Source organism: Argentina silus (assembly GCF_951799395.1).
Source record: "Argentina silus genome assembly, chromosome: 15".
Taxonomy (NCBI): domain Eukaryota; kingdom Metazoa; phylum Chordata; class Actinopteri; order Argentiniformes; family Argentinidae; genus Argentina; species Argentina silus.
The window spans coordinates 17,716,099-17,741,527 of NC_139669.1; the positions used below are offsets into that span (position 1 = coordinate 17,716,099).

General features: G+C 43.8%; 3 protein-coding genes across 3 annotated transcripts; all 3 read right to left on the bottom strand.

The window, feature by feature from the left end:
• Positions 1–899: 899 nt before the first annotated feature.
• LOC310816069 (uncharacterized protein) lies at positions 900–17,439 on the bottom strand (the record flags this gene model as incomplete). The annotated part of the gene is given in 6 exon segments (XM_083686077.1): positions 900–2,659; positions 9,485–10,073; positions 11,155–12,544; positions 12,546–12,565; positions 14,562–16,860; positions 17,435–17,439. Coding segments are annotated over 6 exon segments (6,063 nt in total).
• On the bottom strand, positions 4,297–9,323 carry LOC310816564 (protocadherin gamma-A12-like; the record flags this gene model as incomplete). The annotated part of the gene is made up of 4 exons (XM_083686817.1): positions 4,297–6,661; positions 6,938–6,981; positions 7,752–8,687; positions 9,255–9,323. The coding sequence occupies 4 exons, from the start codon at positions 9,321–9,323 to the stop codon at positions 4,297–4,299; spliced, it is 3,414 nt and encodes a 1,137-aa protein (XP_083542943.1).
• A 552-nt stretch (positions 17,440–17,991) lies between the features above and the next one.
• Positions 17,992–24,447, bottom strand: LOC310816070 (protocadherin gamma-A10-like; the record flags this gene model as incomplete). Its single annotated transcript, XM_083686078.1, has 2 exons — positions 17,992–18,941; positions 23,910–24,447. 2 exons carry the CDS (start codon positions 24,445–24,447, stop codon positions 17,992–17,994), a joined length of 1,488 nt encoding a protein of 495 aa, XP_083542204.1.
• Positions 24,448–25,429: the final 982 nt, after the last annotated feature.

A 25,429-nucleotide genomic window follows, 5' to 3' on the forward strand; every position in this document is an offset into this window, starting at 1 on the left:
CCCACAATATATTCCTTGCACTGGACAATCGGAAAAGATAAGCAAAAAGAGCCGTATTCGTCGATGTTTTGTGTTAATCAAATATTTTCCCTAATAGGCAATGGAGAGGAGCGAGTGTGTCTCTCTCACGCCACGCCTCGTATGAAGCGCAGCAACTTTCCCCCTCTCCTCTGGTAGAGCGCAGTGATAAGGGAGGGGACTCTTCTGACTGACAATACCGCACAGAAATTATTCTACTGATCAACAGCGGCCCTCACAGTCCAAAACATGAACACCAAATACTAGGAACACAACTAAAAGTGCAGCCATAATACCATACAATACACCCCTACATAAAAACCTGACATCTAGTTATGTACAACGCAATGATGAAATGCACAGTTCAACTGAGACATAATCAGATGGAAATACAATTAAATTATTAATTACATAATTCAGTGTCAATCGTGATCAAAAACTAACCATAACACAAATCATTGGCTATTAATAGGCTTAATGGGCTGTAATATGAGTTACAATTACCAAATGCATCAACACCTTTGAATGCAACTATGATAGAAGGATTTGCATACGTTGTAGCTATAGAGATGCAGCACGATGTCAAATGTGTATAAATACATGTTTAGAACTGTAACAGACAAAGAGGGTGCTGTCCACACAGCGTGGTGCTGAAAAGGCGATATAGACCAAATGGCCATCAGGTAGACAAACTGAAGCAAGACGCCATTTCCCAAAACAACACCTCGCATGAATGCCAACAAATCTAGATTAAATGGGTCGTTAGATATGAGTAGTCTCTGACACAGAAGGAGAGTGTAAACGCAGAACAAAGTGCTCTTTTCGATATGAGAGAAGGAGATGTGGGCAACTTCAGTAGCGTAGAAATAAATTCCCCCAAATTATTCAAAATCAAATAAACTCACCTCGAGAGGAGAGTCCGGTTCGTCCAGGATGTTCTTTTCACTCTGCATCCGCTGCATCGTCCCTGTACTGGGGTCCACTATCAGTACGCTCTGACTACCGGGTCTGGCGAACTTACAGTCACTCTTTCTGGAGTCAGTCGTCCTGCACACCTCGTAATTGTACACGTGCTGTAGAGTTCCTGTCCCCAAAGTGTCTGCGTAACGCGGTGGATAATACGGAATAACCGGGAGATTGGAATGATAGAGGATGCGAGACTGTCTCCATCTGTATATTTTCACTGATATAATAACCACTAAACATGTGATAAACAGGAATGAAACTACAGCCAAAGCCAAGACTAAGTAAAAAGTCAGGTTGTCATTGTACTCCTTGTCGTGCGTAAAGTCAGTGAACTCCGAGAGCACTTCAGGGAAGCTGTCCCCCACCGCCACGTTAACATTGACTGTAGCTGAACGAGAGGGCTGCCCGTTGTCCTCCACTACAACAGTGAGCCTTTGTTTCACAGCATCTTTATCAGTAACTTGGCGTATAGTTCTTATTTCCCCGTTCTGTAAGCCCACTTCAAACAGCGCCCTGTCTGTCGCTTTCTGCAGTTTATACGAGAGCCAGGCATTCTGTCCAGAGTCCACATCAACAGCCACCACTTTAGTGACAAGATAGCCCACATCTGCTGAACGAGGCACCATTTCAGCCACCAGAGAGCCGCCAGTCTGGACTGGGTACAGAACCTGAGGTGCGTTGTCGTTCTGGTCTTGGATGAAGACGTTAACACTTACATTGCTACTTAGTGGAGGAGAGCCTCCATCTTGCGCTTTGACAAATAGTTTAAGTTGTTTAATTTGTTCATAATCGAATGAGCGCACCGCGTGTAAAACTCCGGTTTCGGAGTTAATGGATACATAACTAGACACTGGAGTTCCACTGATCTGCGTGTCTTCAAGGATGTAAGAGATTCTGGCGTTTTGATTCCAATCTGAGTCCCGCGCACTGACTGTAAATATGGACAATCCAGGAGAGTTATTCTCTGTGACGTAGGCAGAATAAGTGACTTTACCGAACAATGGAGCATTGTCATTTACGTCAGAGATTCTAAGGTGCAAAGTTGTAGTGCTAGACAGCGGTGGCAAACCGGAGTCAGTCGCCTTTATGGTTATATTATATTCAGGCACAGATTCTCGGTCAAAAGCAGAATCTGTTATTAAGGTATAGTAGCTGGTTAATGATGATTGTATCTTAAATGGTAGGTTCGTGTCAATGGAACACGTGACTTTTCCGTTTCTCTCCGAGTCAGCGTCTTTTACGTTAATTATAGCAACCGTAGTTCCCGGAGGAGAATCTTCAGACACAGAGCTGGAGAAAGACATGACGTTTATGACTGGAGAATTATCGTTAACGTCAACAATCTCAATGACAACTTTGCTTGAGTCTGTTAAACCTCCTTGGTCCATCGCCTCAATCATGATTTCATGTTTCTTATCTTTTTCATAATCAATTTTCCCCACAAGTGTCATTGTGCCAGTGGTCTCGTTCATTCGATATATACCAGCTAGCTGCCCTTTCAAGTTGGAAAAGGAATAAGTAACTAGCCCGTATGATCCGCTGTCTGCGTCACTGGCGTTTACAGTTGTGATATATGTGCCTTTCGGTGCGTTTTCAATCACAGTAGCCCTGTACACTGACTGGTTAAACACGGGCGCATTGTCATTGGCATCTAGGACAGTGATATCGATATTTACTGTACCAGATCTCTGTGGATTTCCACCGTCTACAGCGATTAGCTTCAATGAGAATCGAGGATGGCTCTCCCTATCTAGAGGCTTTTGTAGAATCATTTCAGCATATTTTCTTCCATCAGGATTTGAGTGCTGCTTCAAAATGAAATTATCATTCGTCGTTAAAATGTATTTCTGTAGACCATTATCACCTACATCTGCGTCCTCGGCACTTGCTAACATAAAGCGCGAGCCGAGTACAGCCGATTCACTAATCTCTAATTTGATTTCATATTTTTGAAACATGGGGGCATTATCATTAATATCAAGGATTTCCACAGTTACACGGTGCAGCTCCATCGGATTCTCTAGAATGATTTCGAAGCTAAAGCTACACGGTGTGACGTCGCCACAGAGCTGCTCTCGGTCTATTCTCTCATTCACGACTAGAATCCCTTTGTCTGTCTTCAGCTCGGTGTACTGAATGCTTTCTCCGGTCACGATACGGGCCCGGCCCGCTCGGAGCCTTTTCAAATCTAACCCTAAGTCTTGCGCTACGTTACCGATAAGCGACCCCTTCTTCATCTCCTCTGGAATGGAATAACGTATTTGGCCACAAACAATATGGCTGAAATACAGGAGAAAAACAAGTACTTGCCATCGAAGCCACGGACAAAAACGTCTACTGCGTTTAGGCTCCAGGAATCCTTCAAATGCCATCATTAACAAATAATCCAACACGAATAAATCCCACAATATATTCCTTGCACTGGGCAATCGGAAAAGATAAGCAAAAAGAGCCGTATTCCTCGATGTTTTGTTTTAATCAAATCTTTTCTGTCATAGGCTATGGAGAGGAGCGAGTGTGTCTCTCTCACGCCACGCCTCGTATGAAGCGCAGCAACTTTCCCCCTCTCCTCTGGTAGAGCGCAGTGATAAGGGAGGGGACTCTTCTGACGGACAATACCGCACAGAAATTATTCTACTGATCAACAGCGGCCCTCACAGTCCAAAACATGAACACCAAATACTAGGAACACAACTAAATGTGCAGCCATAATGCCATACAATACACCCCTACATAAAAAAAAACCCACCTGACATTTAGTTATGTACAACGCAATGATGAAATGCACAGTTCAACTGAGACATAATCAGATGGAAATAGAATTCAATTATTGATTATTTAATTCAGTTTCAATCGTGAGCAAAAACTAACCATAACACAAATCATTAGCTATTAATAGGCTTAATGGGCTGTAATATGAGTTACAATTACCTAATGCATCAAAACCTTATACCATACGTTGTAGCTATAGAGATGCAGCACGATGTCAAATGTGTATGAATACATGTTTAGAACTGTAACAGAACGTGATGAAAGCTGCTCACTGTCTGACAAAGAGGGTGCTGTCCACACAGCGTGGTGCTGAAAAGGCGATATAGACCAACTGGCCATCAGGTAGACAAACTGGAGTAAGACGCCATTTCCCAAAACAACACCTCACATGAATGCCAACACATCTAGATAAAATGGGTCGTTAGATATGAGTAGTCTCTGACACAGAAGGAGAGTGTAAACGCAAAACAAAGTGCTCTTTTCGATATGAGAGAAGGAGATGTGGGCAATTTCAGTAGCGTAAAAATGAATTCCTCCAAATTATTCAAAATCAAATAAACTCACCTCGAGAGGAGAGTCCGGTTCATCCAGGATGTTCTTTTCACTCTGCATCCGCTGCATCGTCCCTGTACTGGGGTCCACTATCAGTACGCTCTGACTACCGGGTCTGGCGAACTTACAGTCACTCTTTCTGGAGTCAGTCGTCCTGCACACCTCGTAATTGTACACGTGCTGTAGAGTTCCTGTCCCCAAAGTGTCTGCGTAACGCGGAGGGTAATACGGAATAACCGGGAGATTGGAATGATAGAGGATGCGAGACTGTCTCCATCTGTATATTTTCACTGATATAATAACCACTAAACACGTGATGAACAGAAATGAAACTACAGCCAAAGCCAAGACTAAGTAAAAAGTCAGGTTGTCATTGTACTCCTTGTCGTGCGTGAAGTCAGTGAACTCCGAGAGCACTTCAGGGAAGCTGTCCGCCACCGCCACGTTAACATTGACTGTAGCTGAACGAGAGGGCTGCCCGTTGTCCTCCACTACAACAGTGAGCCTTTGTTTCACAGCATCTTTATCAGTGACTTGGCGTATAGTTCTTATTTCTCCATTCTGTAAGCCCACTTCAAACAGCGCCCTGTCTGTCGCTTTCTGCAGTTTATACGAGAGCCAGGCATTCTGTCCAGAGTCCACATCAACAGCCACCACTTTAGTGACAAGATAGCCCACATCTGCTGAACGAGGCACCATTTCAGCCACCAGAGAGCCGCCAGTCTGGACTGGGTACAGAACCTGAGGCGCGTTATCGTTCTGGTCTTGGATGAGGACGTTAACAGTCACATTGCTACTGAGTGGAGGAGAGCCTCCGTCTTGCGCCTTGACAACTATTTTCAGTTGTTTAATTTGTTCATAATCGAAAGAGCGCACCGCGTGTAAAACTCCAGTTTCGGAGTTAACAGATATATAACTAGAAACGGGTGTTCCACTGATCTGCGTGTCTTCAAGGAGATACGAGATCCTGGCGTTTTGATTCCAGTCAGAGTCCCGCGCAATGACAGCGAACAATGACATTCCAGGGGAGTTATTCTCTGTGACATAAGTGGAGTATGTACCTTTATCGAACAATGGGGCATTGTCGTTTACGTCAGAGATTCTAAGGTGTAACGTTGTGGTGCTAGAGATTGAAGGTGAACCCGAATCTGTTGCTGTTATTGTAATGTTGTATTCCGGTGCCGTTTCTCTGTCAAAAGCTACATCTGAAATCAAAGTATAATAGCTAGTTAACGATGATTTTATCTTAAATGGGAGGTTAGAGTCTATTGAGCAGGTAATCTGACCGTTTCGCTCCGAATCAGCGTCTTTGACATTGATAACAGCTATCGTTGTACCCGTGGGTGCATCTTCAGACACAGGGCTGGAGAATGACATGACATTTATAACTGGTGCGTTGTCATTAACGTCGATAACTTCAATTACAACTTTACTGGAGTCTGTTAAACCACCCTGGTCCTTCGCCTCAACTCTGACCTCGTATTTCTTATCTTTTTCAAAATCTATCTGCCCCGAAACAGATATCACGCCTGATATTTCGTCAATGTTGAATATGTCAGCTAATTGTTCTTTCAGGTTGGAAAAGGAATAAACAACATCTCCGTTCGACCGACTGTCTGCATCACTTGCATTCACGGTTGTGATATATGTGCCTTTCGCTGCGTTTTCCATCACAGTAGCCCTGTACACTGACTGGTTAAATACGGGAGCATTGTCATTGACATCAAGGACAGTGATGGCTATATTTACCGTGCCAGATCTCTGCGGATTGCCACCATCAACGGCGATTAGCTTTAAAGACAGATAGGGATGCTCCTCTCTATCTAAAGACTTCTGGAGCACCATTTCAGCATATTTACTACCGTCCGGATTCGCATGCTGTTTGACAGCGAAATTATCATTGTGGGATAATATGTAATTCTGTATACCGTTAACTCCCACATCAGGATCCTCTGCACTCGCCAAACCAAAACGCGAACCTACTCGAGCCGATTCACTTATTTCGAATTTGATTCTATCATTGCGAAAAACTGGTGCATTGTCATTTACATCCAGAATTTCCACTGTAATCCGATGTAACTCAATTGGGTTTTCTAAAATGATTTCGAAGCTAAAGCTACACGGTGTGACGTCGCCACAAAGCTGCTCTCGGTCTATTCTCTCACTCACGACTAGAATCCCTTTGTCTGTCTTCAGCTCGGTGTACTGAATGCTTTCTCCGGTCACGATACGGGCCCGGCCAGCTCGGAGTCTTTTCAAATCTAACCCCAGGTCTTGCGCTACGTTACCGATAAGCGACCCCTTCTTCATCTCTTCCGGAATGGAATAACGGATTTGGCCACAAACACAATGGCTACAATACAGGAGAAATATAAGTACTTGCCATTGAAGTTCCGGGGATATACGCCATCTTAAGCATTTTGGTTGCATGAATCCTTCAAAAGCCATAGTCATCACAGAATAAATGCCGCAATAATATTCCCAAGAGAGTATCCCAAGAAATGGTGAGCAAATAGAGTAACAGCCGATGTGTTGTGTAAATCCTGCGTATTTTATCTGCAATCTATTGTTCAGAGCGAGTGTTCTCCCTGTTCTTGCCTCGCCTCGAATGAAGCGCACAGAGTCTCACTCTCCTCTGGTAGAGCGCAGTGATAAGGGAGGGGATTCCTCTGACTGACAACACCGCACAGAAATTGTTTTACTGATCAACAGCGGCCCTCACAGTCCAAAACACGAACATCAAATAATGTAGGAACACTATTAACACACATGTAGAAACTATAACTATACACATGGTAGAAGAGTTTAGACAATAGTTTTTATCTTCCCAAGTTTACAAAATCTATTGGTAATAAATACAAGGTTCAAGTGAGATATCATCGGAGGGGTATATTTTCATTCCATACTTTAAATAGTGTGTATGAAAATACCATGGTTTCTTCGCTCACACCAACATCGATTACGACAATCATTGTCAAGGTAGTCTGAATCACCATCAGAAGGATACAATGAAAGGCATTAGCTATGAGATAAACGTTTCAAAGGACTGTTATACCAAACGGTCTGTGTGAAACTATGATACGAATGATAATTGTATTTCAACAGGACTAAACATGCCAGAAGGGTTGTTTAAAGATTGCTATGAGAGCTGCACATTTGCCATGACAAAAGAAGCGCTTTCCATAATGCTGAAAAAACTGTCTAAGTTTGTTGCTATTCAAAACTTGGTAGACAAACAGCAATGTCTAAAACAACCACACAAATACATTGCAATTACAATCGATTTTCAACTTGAAAATACAATCTGTAGGCAGATACAAAAGAGTAGTGAAAACAAATCGGCCGTTAAGAGATAGGACCAGAGCATTGGGTAACTTGAGGCTGTTTGAAGAGACATAATTCCCACATAATCAGCTACATTATTCAAAATCCTAAAAACTCACCTCGAGTGGAGAGTCTGGTTCATCCAGGATGTTCCTTTCACTCTGCATCCGCTGCATCGTCCCTGTACTGGGGTCCACTATGAGTACGCTCTGACTACCGGGTCTGGCGAACTTACAGTCACTCTTTCTGGAGTCAGTCGTCCTGCACACTTCGTAATTGTACACGTGCTGTAGAGTTCCTGTCCCCAAAGTGTCTGCGTAACGCGGTGGATAATACGGAATAACCGGGAGATTGGAATGATAGAGGATGCGAGACTGTCTCCATCTGTATATTTTCACTGATATAATAACCACTAAACACGTGATGAACAGAAATGAAACTGCAGCCAAAGCCAAGACTAAGTAAAAAGTCAGGTTGTCATTGTACTCCTTGTCGTGTGTAAAGTCAGTGAACTCCGAGAGCACTTCAGGGAAGCTGTTCGCCACCGCCACGTTAACATTGACTGTAGCTGAACGAGAGGGCTGCCCGTTGTCCTCCACTACAACAGTGAGCCTTTGTTTCACAGCATCTTTATCAGTGACTTGGCGTATAGTTCTTATTTCCCCATTCTGTAAGCCCACTTCAAACAGCGCCCTGTCTGTCGCTTTTTGCAGTTTATACGAGAGCCAGGCATTCTGTCCAGAGTCCATATCAACAGCCACCACTTTAGTGACAAGATAGCCCACATCTGCTGAACGAGGCACCATTTCAGCCACCAGAGAGCCGCCAGTCTGGACTGGGTACAGAACTTGAGGTGCGTTGTCGTTCTGGTCCTGGACTAAAACTTTAACAGCGACCACAGAACTGAGAGGTGGAGACCCACCATCACGCGCAGTAACGTTAAACTCAAACGATTTAATTTGTTCGTAATCGAAAGACCGTACAGCGTGAATAGCACCGTTTTCTACATTCACTGACACGAAAGAGGACACAGCCACCCCGTTGATCTGTTTATCCTCCAGAAAATAAGAGACGCGGGCATTTTGGCCCCAGTCCGCGTCACTCGCTCTCACTGTAAATATAGAAAACCCTGGCGAGTTGTTTTCCTGAATAGACTTACTATATTCTGCTTGATAAAACTTTGGTGGGTTATCATTTACATCTGAAACTTTAACAGTTATGTTCTTATTACTGGAGAGAGGCGGAGACCCTTCGTCTGAAACTATGATAGTGATATTATACTCAGACACCGTTTCTCTATCCAGGGAACCTTCGGTGACTATTGTATAATAGTCAGTAAGGGATGACTCTATTTTAAATGGTATGTCTGCATTAATGGAGCATTGGACGAGACCATTGCTATCTGAATCTCCATCCTCTACATTAATAACAGCTACAGTTGTTCCAGAAGGGGAATCTTCTTGAATAGAATTTGAAAATGACATAAGTTGTATCGTTGGAGCATTATCATTCTCGTCAATAATTTGTATATCCACCGTGCACGTATCGGTAAGACCCCAATGATCTTTCGCCTGTAAGTTTAATTGGAAATTATTTGTCTTTTCGAAATCCAATTGACCTACCAGTTTAAGCGCTCCCGTATTTACGTTAAGCTCAAACAGTTCTTTTGCTTCTTTGGAAACATGAGCCATAGCGAAAGTGACCTCTCCATTCAGCCCTTTATCAGCATCATTTGCACTAACGGTAGTTATCAAAGTCCCCTTTGGAGAATTCTCTTTAACGTCCGCTTTATAAACTGGCTGACCACATATGGGTGCGTTATCGTTGGCATCCAGCACGGTAATATGGATACGGACCGTGCCAGATCTCTGAGGCTCGCCTCCGTCTGTCGCAACCAGCACCAGGGACAAAGTCTCTTGCTTCTCCCGGTCTAACGGATTTTGCAAAATCATCTCGATATATTTACCACCTTTGCGCTGGCTGTGTACCTCGAGTTTGAAATTATCTGTCGGTTTGAGAGAGTAATTTTGTATACCGTTAACACCAACGTCGGGGTCGACTGCGCTCTCCAGAGAAAAGCGCGCCCCGGATACAGCAGATTCACTGATTTCTAAATTGATTTCATCTTTTGGAAAGGACGGGGTGTTATCGTTAATGTCACGAACCTCGACTGTGACCCGATACAACTGGATGGGGTTTTCGATGATGAGCTCAAAGCTAAAGCTACAAGGCGTAGTCTGACCACAGAGCTCCTCTCGGTCGATTCGCTCTTTAACAACGAGCGTCCCTTTGTCTCGGTTGAGATCTACATACTGTCGAGCTCCTTTTGTTATAATGCGAGCTTTACCCGTTACAAGCCTCTTCACCTCCAAACCCAAATCTCTAGCGATGTTACCCACAAAGGACCCCTCTGTCTGCTCCTCCGGTATGGTATACCGGGCCTGACCGTTCACATAATGTATGGCGCACAGACAAAGAATTAAAACCATTACTTGCCGTCCGCCTCTGCGGCCTGTCATTCCCCAATCACCCATTGCAGCGGAAAAAAAGCAGATAAACCAAATATTGACTCCTTTGTATAAAAGATACGGCTCATCAGATAAGAAAAATCGACTGTATTTTCCAGTTAAACATGTGAAAGTAATCCTTAACGCAGTGATGTGTACGTCAAGAGCTTTCGGTCTGCGAGGGCTTGTGCTTGCTCTCTATGCGTCAGTCAGTGAGATAAAATATAGGAGGGGCAACTACGCCACAGAGAGATATTTGACGTTTAAAGTGTATCATTGACCAACAGCGGCACTCAGAGTCCAACCATAGCAAACACATGTACAAAGAAACTGCAGTATCCAAATGTGTCACACCATACACGCTGACAGAAAATTAATCAACACTAATTCACGCTCAACCAACAATATTCAATTCAATCACAGCAGAAAAGGCAAGGAATGAGCAAAGTGAATGTACCGTCCCTTCATGTATCTATAAACTATATGGATCAGAGCGTCTGGGTATATTTCGCTCGCAGAGTGATCAGAGAATATGTCTATGTCGGTCCCTGCCTCATATGAAACACAGTCTCTCTCTTCTCCTTGGTTGAGCGCAGAGATAGACTCCCCTGACTGATACAGATAATGTGTGTGTGCGGGTGTGTGTGTGTGTGTGTGTGTGTGTGTGTGTGTGTGTGTGTGTGTGTGTGTGTGTGTGTGTGTGTGTGTGTATGAGTGCGTTAGTGGCCTACTCTATGACAGTGTGTTCGAATTCAAATTATTTGGTCATGACAAAAGTATTGCTATCCACAACAGGTGGTGCTGAAAGCCAATTCAGCTGCAATACAGCGTGTTGCTTTTCATCATGTAGAAAATAAATTAAGTAGCCATCTCCTAAAACCATGACAGACAAATCACAGGATGTCAACAATACATTATACATAATTTATTAGGCTTTATAAGGACCACACCGCGAAAGCAGCAATATGAGAGGAAGAGTCAAAAGAAGGGCTACATACATTCATAAATATGCGACATCATTGCAATGTAGTTGACTCACCTCTAGAGGAGAGTCCGGTTCATCCAGGATGTTCTTTTCACATTGCATCCGCTGCATCGTCCCTGTACTGGGGTCCACTATCAGTACGCTCTGACTACCGGGTCTGGCGAACTTACAGTCACTCTTTCTGGAGTCAGTCGTCCTGCACACCTCGTAATTATACACGTGCTGTAGAGTTCCTGTCCCCAAAGTGTCTGCGTAACGCGGAGGATAATACGGAATAACCGGGAGATTGGAATGATAGAGGATGCGAGACTGTCTCCATCTGTATATTTTCACTGAAATAATAACCACTAAACACGTGATGAACAGAAATGAAACTACAGCCAAAGCCAAGACTAAATAAAAAGTCAGGTTGTCATTGTACTCCTTGTCGTGCGTAAAGTCAGTGAACTCCGAGAGCACTTCAGGGAAGCTGTCCGCCACCGCCACGTTAACATTGACTGTAGCTGAACGAGAGGGCTGGCCGTTGTCCTCCACTACAACAGTGAGCCTTTGTTTCACAGCATCTTTATCAGTGACTTGGCGTATAGTTCTTATTTCCCCATTCTGTAAGCCCACTTCAAACAGCGCCCTGTCTGTCGTTTTCTGCAGTTTATACGAGAGCCAGGCATTCTGTCCAGAGTCCACATCAACAGCCACCACTTTAGTGACAAGATAGCCCACATCTGCTGAACGAGGCACCATTTCAGCCACCAGAGAGCCGCCAGTCTGGACTGGGTACAGAACCTGAGGTGCGTTGTCGTTCTGGTCCTGGACTACAACTTTCACAGCGACCACTGAACTGAGAGGTGGAGACCCCCCATCACGCGCAGTAACGTTAAACTCAAACGACTTAATTTGTTCGTAATCGAAAGACCGTACAGCATGAATAGCACCGTTTTCTGCGTTCACTGACACGAAAGAGGACACAGCCACCCCGTTGATCTGTTTTTCCTCCAGCAAATAGGAGACGCGGCTATTTTGGCCCCAGTCCGCATCACTCGCTCTCACTGCAAATATAGAAAACCCTGGCGAGTTGTTTTCCTGAATAGACTTACTATATTCGGTGTGATCAAACTTCGGTGGGTTATCGTTCACATCTGACACTTTAACAGTTATGTTCTTATTACTGGAGAGAGGCGGAGACCCTTCGTCTGAAACTATGATTGTGATATTATACTCAGACACCGTTTCTCTATCCAGGGAACCTTCGGTGACAATTGTATAATAGTCGGTTAAGGATGACTCTATTTTAAAAGGGACTTCGGCGTTAATAGTGCATTGAACTAAACCGTTGATCTCAGAGTCTGCATCCTCTACATTAATCACCGCCACGGTTGTTCCAGGAGGCGAATCCTCTGGAATCGAATTTGAAAAAGACATAAGTTGTATTGTTGGAACATTGTCGTTTTCATCGGTGATTTGAATTACAACTTTGCACGTATCCGAGAGGCTACCGCTATCTCTGGCCAGCACATTTAATTGATAGTATTTAGTCTTTTCAAAATCCAGTTTCCCTACTACTTTAATTTCCCCTGTATCCACGTTAAGCTCAAACAACTCCTTTGCTTCTTTAGCAACGTGAGCGATGGAGAAAGTGACCTCTCCATTAATCCCCTTATCTTCATCATCTGCGCTAACAGTAGTTATCAATGTCCCTTTTGGAGAATTCTCTCTAACATTAGCTTTGTAAACAGACTGGCCACATACTGGTGCATTGTCGTTCACATCTCTGACAGTGATATGGATGCGGACCATGCCAGATTTCTGAGGCTCGCCTCCGTCACTCGCAATAAGCGTCAGTGAGAGTGTCTCATGCTTCTCACGGTCTAAGGGGCTTTGTAAAATCATCTCCACGTATTTAACTCCGTCAGGTTGGCTATGTACCTCTAATTTGAAATTATCTGTCGGTTTGAGAGAGTAATTTTGTATACCGTTAACACCAACGTCGGGATCGACTGCGCTCTCCAGAGAAAAGCGCGCCCCGGTTACAGCAGATTCACTGATTTCTAAATTGATTTCATCTTTTGGAAAGGACGGGGTGTTATCGTTAATGTCACGAACCTCGACTGTGACCCGATACAACTGAATGGGGTTTTCGATGATGAGCTCAAAGCTGAAGCTACAAGGCGTAGTCTCACCACAGAGCTCCTCTCGGTCGATTCGCTCTTTAACGACGAGTGTCCCTTTGTCTCGGTTGAGATCTACATACTGTCGAGCTCCTTTTGTTATAATGCGAGCTTTACCCGTTACAAGCCTCTTCACCTCCAAACCCAAATCTCTAGCGATGTTACCCACAAAGGACCCCTCTGTCTGCTCCTCCGGTATGGTATACCGGGCCTGACCGTTCACATAATGTATGGCGCACAGACAAAGAATTAAAACCATTACTTGCCGTCCGCCTCTGCGGCCTGTCATTCCCCAATCACCCATTGCAGCGGACAAAAAGCAGATAAACCAAATATTGACTCCTTTGTATAAAAGATACGGCTCATCAGAAAAGAAAAATCGACTGTATTTTCCAGTTAAACATAAAAGTAATCCTTAACGCAGTGATGTGTACGTCAAGAGCTTTCGGTCTGCGAGGGATTGTGCTTGCTCTCTATGCGTCAGTCAGTGAGATAAAATATAGGAGGGGCAACTACGCCACAGAGAGATAATTGACGTTGGAAGTGTATCATTGACCAACAGCGGCACTCAGAGTCCAACCATAGCAAACACATGTACAAAGAAACTGCAGTATCCAAATGTGTCACACCATACACGCTGACAGAAAATTAATCAACACTAATTCACGCTCAACCAACAATATTCAATTCAATCACAGCAGAAAAGGCAAGGAATGAGCAAAGTGAATGTACCGTCCCTTCATGTATCTATAAACTATATGGATCAGAGTGATAAGAGAATATGTCTGCCTCATATGAAACACAGTCTCTCTCTTCTCCTTGGTTGAGCGCAGAGATAGACTCCCCTGACTGATACAGATAATGTGTGTGTGTGTGTGTGTGTGTGTGTGTGTGTGTGTGTATGAGTGCGTTAGTGGCCTACTCTATGACAGTGTGTTCGAATTCAAATTATTTGGTCATGACAAAAGTATTGCTATCCACAACAGGTGGTGCTGAAAGCCAATTCAGCTGCAATACAGCGTGTTGCTTTTCATCATGTAGAACATAAATTAAGTAGCCATCTCCTAAAACCATGACAGACAAATCACAGGATGTCAACAATACATTATACATAGTTTATTAGGCTTTATAAGGACCACACCGCGAAAGCAGCAATATGAGAGGAAGAGTCAAAAGAAGGGCTACATACATTAATAAATATGCGACATCATTGCAATGTAGTTGACTCACCTCTAGAGGAGAGTCCGGTTCATCCAGGATGTTCTTTTCACATTGCATCCGCTGCATCGTCCCTGTACTGGGGTCCACTATCAGTACGCTCTGACTACCGGGTCTGGCGAACTTACAGTCACTCTTTCTGGAGTCAGTCGTCCTGCACACCTCGTAATTATACACGTGCTGTAGAGTTCCTGTCCCCAAAGTGTCTGCGTAACGCGGAGGATAATACGGAATAACCGGGAGATTGGAATGATAGAGGATGCGAGACTGTCTCCATCTGTATATTTTCACTGATATAATAACCACTAAACACGTGATGAACAGAAATGAAACCACAGCCAAAGCCAAGACTAAGTAAAAAGTCAGGTTGTCATTGTACTCCTTGTCGTGTGTAAAGTCAGTGAACTCCGAGAGCACTTCAGGGAAGCTGTCCGCCACCGCCACGTTAACATTGACTGTAGCTGAACGAGAGGGCTGCCCGTTGTCCTCCACTACAACAGTGAGCCTTTGTTTCACAGCATCTTTGTCAGTGACTTGGCGTATAGTTCTTATTTCCCCATTCTGTAAGCCCACTTCAAACAGCGCCCTGTCTGTCGCTTTCTGCAGTTTATACGAGAGCCAGGCATTCTGTCCAGAGTCCACATCAACAGCCACCACTTTAGTGACAAGATAGCCCACATCTGCTGAACGAGGCACCATTTCAGCCACCAGAGAACCGCCAGTCTGGACTGGGTAGAGAACCTGAGGTGCATTATCGTTCTGGTCTTGGATGAGGACGTTGACAGTCACATTGCTACTGAGTGGAGGAGAGCCTCCATCTTGCGCTTTGACGATTAGTTTAAATTGTTTAATTTGTTCATAATCAAAGGAGCGCACCGCATGTATCACCCCACTCTCAGCGTTAACGGAAACATAAACAGATACTGGAGTCCCACCAATGTCTGTGTCTTCTAGTAGATATGAAATACGAGCATTCTGATTGGCGTCGGGATCTTTAGCTTTAACAGTGAGTATAGACACGCCTGGAGAGTTATTCTCTACGATGTAGGAGTTGTACACGCCCTGTGGAAACACTGGTGCATTGTCATTGACGTCAGACACCTTCAGGTGAAAGGTTCTCCTACTGGAGAGAGGAGGTGACCCTGCATCAGTGGCAACTACAGTTATGTTGTATTCTGAGACGCTCTCACGGTCTAAGATGGCGTCGGTCACCAAGGTGTAGTAATTCCTTAAATTAGATTTGATCTTAAAAGGGATGTTTTGATCTATAGTACAGCTCACCTGTCCGTTCTCACCTGAGTCAAGGTCTTTAACATTGATAATACCAATGGTTGTACCAGGAGGAGAATCCTCAGACACCGGACTAGTGAATGACATGACGCTTATGACAGGTGCATTGTCGTTTACATCGACTACATCAACCACAACTTTACTTGAGTCAGTCAAGCCACCTTGATCTGATGCTTCGATTCGTATTTCGTATTTCTTGTCCTTTTCATAGTCTAACCCACCCAAAAGCGATACCAAACCAGTGGCCTGATCGATGTCAAACATATTAGCCAAACTTCCCTGCATACTCGGAAAGGAATAAAACACTAAACCATATGATCCACTGTCTGCATCAGTCGCATTCACAGTTGTAATAGAGGTGCCCTTCGGTGCGTTTTCCATCACAGTAGCCCTGTACACTGACTGGTTGAAAACGGGCGTATTGTCATTGGCATCTAGGACAGTGATGTCTATATTTACTGTGCCAGACCTCTGTGGATTTCCACCGTCTATAGCGATTAGCTTTAAAGAAAGACGAGGATGCTCCTCTCTATCTAGCGGTTTCTGGAGCACCATTTCAGCATATTTACTACCATCAGGATTTGCATGTTGTTTCAGAATGAAATTATCATTTGGTGTTAAAATGTAATTTTGAAGTGCGTTAAGACCGACATCAGGATCATGTGCTGTTGCTAAAATAAAACGCGCTCCTGTGGAAGCCGATTCGCTAATTTTCAATCCTATATCATTTTGTTGAAACACGGGTGCATTATCATTTACGTCCAATATTTCTACGGTGACGGAGTGTAATTCCATCGGATTCTCGAGAATGATTTCGAAGCTAAAGCTACACGGTGTGACGTCGCCACAAAGCTGCTCTCGGTCTATTCTCTCACTCACGACTAGAATCCCTTTGTCTGTCTTCAGCTCGGTGTACTGAATGCTTTCTCCGGTCACGATACGGGCCCGGCCTTCTCGGAGCCTTTTCAAATCTAACCCCAGATCTTGCGCTACGTTACCGATAAGCGACCCTTTCTTCATTTCCTCCGGAATGGAATAACGGATTTGGCCACAAACACAATGGCTACAATACAGGAGAAATATAAGTACTTGCCATCGAAGTCCGGGGGATATACGCCATTTTAAGCATTTAGGTTGCAGGAATCCATCAAATGCCATGATAGGAAAAAATAAATCCCACAATAATATTCCTTAACGAGTATCCTCAGAAATTGTGAACAAACAGAATAGTCCTTGATGATGATGTCTAATTTAAATCCTGGGTATTTTAAGTATGCAATCAAATATAGTTCATAGCTCTCTGTTCTCTGTCGTGCCTCGCCTCATATGAAGCAAGAGCGTCTCTCTCTCCTCTGTTGAGCGCAGTGATAAGGGAGGGGACCAGGAAGACTGACAACGCTGGCCAGAAATAATTTACTGAAAAACAGCGTCCCTTACAGTCCAAAACACGAACACCAAATAATGTAGTCATTGACATGATTAAATAGGGTACAACTTCACCTTAGATATCCTCATCCTAAATGTATGAATACTGTACCACGTGTGAGTAAAGTAAACTAAGTACTTGCAATGTTATAACCAAAGCTCACACAAGATATGATCAGAGGAATATATTTGACCAAAACATTGTAGCTCACACCATGATTAATTACTTGTACTATGAGTATCAATGTTGTTCAAATATTCACCATCAGAAGGACACAATAGAGACAATTACCTATATCAAAAGAGTTTCAAACGTCTGCTGCACTAAACCTTCTTTATCAAACCGTTATATGAATGATTAGTTGTGGTGAGTACTAACAAACATGCCTATAAGAGAGCGCTATTAGAGCTGCTTCCTGTAATGATAAAAGAGGCGCTGTCCACATTGCATGGTTCTGAAACAACTGATTGAAAAGGCTCTGTATGAGTTCACCAGACCAGATGAAGAGAGAAGCCATTTTCCAAAACACGCACGCACACAAACACACACACACACACACACACACACACACACACACACACACACACACACACACACACACACACACACACACTAGAGAAAAAGGATCGTTCAATTTGAAAATATATTCAGTGTAAGAGACAGAACAATACATAGACACTGAAGAAATAGACCTGGAAGAGATATTGGGTCATTTGAAGCTGCTGGTAAATATATATTCCCACAGAGCGTGCGACATTATTAAGCATCCTAAAAACTCACCTCCAGTGGAGAGTCTGGTTCATCCAGGATGTTCTTTTCACTCTGCATCCGCTGCATCGTCCCTGTACTGGGGTCCACTATCAGTACGCTCTGACTACCGGGTCTGGCGAACTTACAGTCACTCTTTCTGGAATCAGTCGTCCTGCACACCTCGTAATTGTACACGTGCTGTAGAGTTCCTGTCCCCAAAGTGTCTGCGTAACGCGGTGGATAATACGGAATAACCGGGAGATTGGAATGATAGAGGATGCGAGACTGTCTCCATCTGTATATTTTCACTGATATAATAACTACTAAACAGGTGATGAACAGAAATGAAACGACAGCCAAAGCCAAGACTAAGTAAAAAGTCAGGTTGTCATTGTACTCCTTGTCGTGCGTAAAGTCAGTGAACTCCGAGAGCACTTCAGGGAAGCTGTCCGCCACCGCCACGTTAACATTGACTGTAGCTGAACGAGAGGGCTGCCCGTTGTCCTCCACTACAACAGTGAGCCTTTGTTTCACAGCATCTTTATCAGTGACTTGGCGTATAGTTCTTATTTCCCCATTCTGTAAGCCCACTTCAAACAGCGCCCTGTCTGTCGCTTTCTGCAGTTTATACGAGAGCCAGGCATTCTGTCCAGAGTCCACATCAACAGCCACCACTTTAGTGACAAGATAGCCCACATCTGCTGAACGAGGCACCATTTCAGCCACCAGAGAGCCGCCAGTCTGGACTGGGTACAGAACCTGAGGTGCGTTGTCGTTCTGGTCTTGGATGAGGACGTTAACTGTCACATTGCTACTGAGCGGAGGAGAGCCTCCATCTTGCGCTTTGACGATTAGTTTAAATAGTTTAATTTGTTCATAATCAAAGGAGCGCACCGCATGTATCACCCCACTCTCAGCGTTAATGGAAACGTAAACAGATACTGGAGTCCCACCAACGTCGGTATCTTCTAGTAGATATGAAATACGAGCATTCTGATTCGCGTCGGGATCTTTAGCTTTAACAGTGACTATAGATACGCCTGGAGAGTTATTCTCTACGATGTAGGAGTTGTACACGCCCTGTGGAAACACTGGGGCATTGTCGTTGACATCAGACACCTTTAGGTGAAAGGTTCTCCTACTGGAGAGAGGAGGTGACCCTGCATCAGTGGCAACTACAGTTATGTTGTATTCTGCGATGCTCTCACGGTCTAAGATGGCGTCGGTAAGCAAGGTGTAGTAATTTCTTAAATTAGATTTGATCTTAAAAGGGATGTTTTGGTCAATAGTACAGCTCACCTGTCCGTTCTCATCTGAATCAAGGTCTTTAACATTGATAATACCAATGGTTGTACCAGGAGGAGAATCCTCAGACACCGGACTAGTGAATGACATGACGCTTACAACAGGCGCATTGTCATTTACATCATTTACCTCAACAATTACTTTACTTGAGTCTGTTAAACCTCCCTGGTCTTTCGCTTCAATCCTTAGCTCATATTTCTTGTCTTTTTCATAATCTATTAACCCTGAAACAGTTAATATCCCACTGTTAGGATGAATAGCCAATTTGTCTGCCACATTTCCCTTCAAATTAGACAAGGAATACGTTATAAAGCCATTAGAGCCACTGTCTTTATCAGTCGCATTCACGGTTGTGATATATGTGCCTTTCGGAGCGTTTTCCATCACAGTAGCCCTGTACACTGACTGGTTAAACACGGGCGCATTGTCATTGGCATCCAAGACAGTGATATCTATATTTACTGTACCAGATCTCTGTGGATTTCCTCCGTCTACAGCGATTAGCTTCAATGAAAGTTGAGGATGCTCTTCTCTATCTAGCGGTTTCTGGAGGATTATTTCAGCATATTTACCACCGTCTGGGTTTGCATGTTGTTTTAGGACGAAATTATCATTAGGGGTTAAAACATAATTTTGTAGACCGTTGACACCGACATCAGGATCTTCTGCATTTTCAAGCACAAATCGCGCACCGAGGTTAGCTGACTCGCTTATTTCTAGTTGTACATCCGTCTTCTTAAATGTTGGTGAATGATCATTAACATCTAATACTTCTATCGTGATGTGGTGCAGTTCCATCGGATTCTCTAATATCATCTCGAAGCTAAAGCTACACGGTGTGACGTCGCCACAAAGCTGCTCTCGGTCTATTCTCTCACTCACGACTAGAATCCCTTTGTCTGTCTTCAGCTCGGTGTACTGAATGCTTTCTCCGGTCACGATACGGGCCCGGCCCGCTCGGAGCCTTTTCAAATCTAACCCCAGGTCTTGCGCTACGTTACCGATAAGCGACCCTTTCTTCATCTCCTCCGGAATGGAATAACGGATTTGGCCACTTACAATATGGCTGAAATACAGGAGAAAAACAAGTACTCGCCATCGAAGTCCCGGGCACAAACGCCATCTTAAGCATTTAGGTTGTAGGAATCCTTCAAAAGCCATAGTCATCACAGAATAAATGACGCAATAATATTCCCAATAGAGTATCCCGAGAAATGCTGAACAAATAGAGTAACAGCCGATGTCTTGTCTAAATCCTGCGTATTTTATCTGCAATCTATGTCTCAGGGCGAGTGTTCTCCCTGTTCTTGCCTCGCCTCGAATGAAGCGCATAGAGTCTCCCTCTCCTCTGGTAGAGCGCAGCGATAAGGGAGGGTATTCCTCTGACTGACAACACCGCACAGAAATTGTTTCACTGATCAACAGCGGCCCTCACAGTCCAAAACACGAACACAAAATGATGTGGGAACACAACTATAAATGTACACATAATAGACGAGTTTACACAATAGTTTTCATCTTCCCAAGTTTACAAATCCTCTATTCGTAATAATGCAAGGTTCAAGTGAGATATCATGGGGGGGTATATTTTCATTCCATACATTAAATAATGTGTAAAACAATACCATGGTTTCTTCCCTCACACCAACATGCATTACTACAATCATTGTCAAGGTAGTCTGAATCATACAATCAGATATATAGGCGTACATTTCCATACATTTCAGTCGTGCACATTGTAGGCCTATTTTACTTCACATAATGATTTAGTGGCGATTTTAGCATGTCATTTCTGGAGAGGCAGTTTTGTATGAGGTCACCATCACAAACAATAAAGGTAGTCTACGGTAGGCATATGCTATGGGCTGGGCTGTGAGTGCCAGGGAGCAGAAAGATTACAAAACTGAATACACTTCATACGCTTCAGCGCTCAGCGCGACACAGAAGGCTACATTGAGGTTGCCTATACTGCAACAAAGTAAAAAGATGAGACAGACATGTGTCTTCAATAACTTGCATGCTTTATCAAAATACAAGCATGCGGCACATTGTCAACTTGTAGAAAAGTTTTATCAATTGTATTTCTTTAAATGTCAAATAAATATCATCAGAGCAGAGGTTATAACACACTACAAAAGCCACATTAAGACACGCAAAGTAGGCTAGGCTAATTAACGGAGCTATATGAATATACAGCACGAGCCCCGTCCAGGGTTCTGAAGGCGACAAGTAACAAGTGTGTCCTCCACTTTATATAACAGCCAGTATAACACGTTTATTACTACAAAACAAAAGCAATACAGTGAACGGCGCACTGTCCATGTGTCATACACGTCCAAACAAACCAGCTCACTTCAATAGCAAGGTAGCGCGGTGGTTCTTTGTTTGAGCAAACCTCTCAATGACTTTACTGTTGAAATCCATCTGTCCCTGGACCAATGGATTTTCAATGGAAAGCATGGCAAGGGCGTTGAGTCGCTGTTGTCTGTTCTGTTCTGACAGATGTTTAATGTCTTTGAATCCAGCCGATGCCCAAATAGAGTCTCCACCAAAAAGCATACATGGGCAACAGAACAGCGCATGTTTCGAGGTGCTAGCGGTTAGCCATCTCTTTTTTTCAAACCATTCCTGTTTGAACTGTTTGAGCCTAAAGCAGAACCAAGTCTTCTGGTCTGTGTGGCCCTAAACGTTTTTATCTCCAACGTCTCTTCCAAAGGCAATGTACTAAACCGCACGGTCAACAAATAATCTACACGATTTATTGTGAAAACATTAGCTAGCTAGCATTAGCGGTAGAAGTACAGTAGATCAACTTTTGCTTTGTGATTATTTCCTGTCAAGTCAGGCCATGTTAACAACATTAGCGTTTAATATTTTTCCACCACCTGTTGCTAGGCAGAATTCATAGACACCCAATATAATTTGCGGGATGTTTTCCCTGCTTACGCCAATCACGCTCACTTTGTTCCCCTAGCAACAATGGGGCAGAGTGCTGCGCTAACGCACAGCAGAGAGATAGGACAGGGAGCGCAGTCCGCAGCGCGAGCACACACACACACACACACACACACACACACACACACACACACACACACACACACACACACACACACACTAGAGAAATTACTCCAAAACAGCACTCTAAGGATTGTGAGTCGAGTTTATTATATTTATACACACCAATTTCACAATTGAAACACTATTTTGTATTAAATATAAAATACAATACTGTAACGAGCATCTTGCACCACAGAGCCACCTTTGGTGTGGCACTGCCCCACATGCCCCAAACGTAAAAACGCCACTGCAATGATTGTCCAAATACAATCACAAGGATACCATGGCAAGCAATAGTTGTAATATAAATGCTAGACAAGACTAATGTTGCACCAAACCTTCTCTATGAAACTACGATAAGAATGATAAGTTGTATTGATTCAGGACAGCCTTGTCAAAATGTGTGTAAAGACACGTGAATTGTATGAGAGCTGCTCGCTACCATGACAAAATAGGTGCTGTCCTCTCAGCGTGGTGCTGAAGAGGCCCAGTCCATTACTATTCATCAGATGGGAGACAAACTGAAGTAAAAGGCCATTCCCTAAAAACCGTTAACACATCAATACTAATACAATCGAGCTCGAAGGATGAGCAACTTTAATCTGTTTGTAAGGAAAGATTCCCACAGATGTGCAACATAATAAAACTCACCTCCAGTGGAGAGTCTGGTTCATCCAGGATGTTCTTTTCACTCTGCATCCGCTGCATCGTCCCTGTACTGGGGTCCACTATCAGTACGCTCTGACTACCGGGTCTGGCGAACTTACAGTCACTCTTTCTGGAGTCAGTCGTCCTGCACACCTCGTAATTGTACACGTGCTGTAGAGTTCCTGTCCCCAAAGTGTCTGCGTAACGCGGTGGATAATACGGAATAACCGGGAGATTGGAATGATAGAGGATGCGAGACTGTCTCCATCTGTATATTTTCACTGATATAATAACCACTAAACACGTGATGAACAGAAATGAAACGACAGCCAAAGCCAAGACTAAGTAAAAAGTCAGGTTGTCATTGTACTCCTTGTCGTGCGTGAAGTCAGTGAACTCCGAGAGCACTTCAGGGAAGCTGTCCGCCACCGCCACGTTAACATTGACTGTAGCTGAACGAGAGGGCTGCCCGTTGTCCTCCACTACAACAGTGAGCCTTTGTTTCACAGCATCTTTATCAGTGACTTGGCGTATAGTTCTTATTTCCCCATTCTGTAAGCCCACTTCAAACAGCGCCCTGTCTGTCGCTTTCTGCAGTTTATACGAGAGCCAGGCATTCTGTCCAGAGTCCACATCAACAGCCACCACTTTAGTGACAAGATAGCCCACATCTGCTGAACGAGGCACCATTTCAGCCACCAGAGAGCCGCCAGTCTGGACTGGGTACAGAACCTGAGGTGCGTTGTCATTTTGGTCCAGCACAAAAACGGTAACAGTCACATTGCTACTTAAACTAGGAGATCCTCCATCTTGAGCTTTCACCACGAATCTGAGCTGCTTAATTTGTTCATAATCAAAGGAGCGCACTGCGTGCAAAACTCCAGTTTCAGAGTTAATGGATAAATAACTAGACACTGGAGTTCCACTGATCTGCGTGTCCTCGAGGAGGTAGGAGATCCTTGCGTTCTGGTTCCAGTCAGAATCTCGCGCGCTGACTGTAAATATGGACATTCCAGGTGAGTTATTTTCTGTGACGTAAGCGGAATAGGTGCCTTCATCGAACAATGGTGCATTGTCATTTACGTCAGAGATTCTAAGGTGTAATGTCCTGGCACTAGATAGGGGAGGAGAACCCGAATCAGTCGTTGTTATGGTTATGTTATACTCGGATACGACTTCTCGATCAAAAGCTGCATCACTAATCAAATTGTAATAGCTAGTCAAAGAAGATTTGATTTTAAACGGGAGGTTAGAGTCTATAGAGCAGGTAATCTGACCGTTTCTGTCCGAATCAGCGTCTTTGACATTGATAACAGCTATCGTTGTACCCGTGGGTGCATCTTCAGACACAGGGCTGGAGAAAGACATGACGTTTACAACTGGTGCGTTGTCATTAACGTCAGTAACGTCAATTACAACTTCACTGGAGTCTGTTAATCCACCCTGGTCCTTCGCCTCTATCATGATTTCATACTTTTTATCTTTTTCATAATCGATTTCTCCCGCAACTGATATTGTACCAGTTCTTTCATCAATGTTGAATTTGTCGGCTAAATGTTTTTTAAGGTTGGAAAATGAATAAGACACAACGCCATTCGATCCACTGTCTGCATCGCTTGCATTCACGGTTGTGATATATGTGCCTTTCGGTGCGTTTTCCATCACAGTAGCCCTGTACACTGACTGGTTAAACACGGGCGCATTGTCATTGGCATCTAGGACAGTGATGTCTATATTTACTGTGCCAGATCTCTGTGGATTTCCACCGTCCACAGCAATTAGCTTTAAAGAAAGACGAGGATGTTCCTCTCTATCTAAGGATTTCTGGAGCACCATCTCAGCATATTTACTACCATCTGCTTTCGCATGTTGTTTTAGAATAAAATTATCATTCGGACTGATAACATAATTCTGTAGACCATTTACGCCTACATCAGGATCCTCTGCGCTAGCCAACATGAAACGCGAGCCAAGGGTAGCCGATTCACTGATTTCAAATTTGATATCTTTATTTGGAAAAGCAGGAGCATGATCATTAACGTCTAGAATTTCCACGGTAATACGATGCAATTCGATCGGATTCTCTAATATCATCTCAAAGCTAAAGCTACACGGTGTGACGTCGCCACAAAGCTGCTCTCGGTCTATTCTCTCACTCACGACTAGAATCCCTTTGTCTGTCTTCAGCTCAGTGTACTGAATGCTTTCTCCGGTCACGATACGGGCCCGACCCGCTCGGAGCCTTTTCAGATCTAACCCCAGGTCTTGCGCTACGTTACCGACAAGCGACCCTGTCTTCATCTCCTCCGGAATGGAATATCGGATTTGGCCACAAACAATATGACTACAATACAGTAGATAAATAAGTACTTGCCATCGAAGCCCACAGCACATACGCCATTTTACGCATTTCGATTGAAGGAAGTCCACAACTGCCATAGCCGAA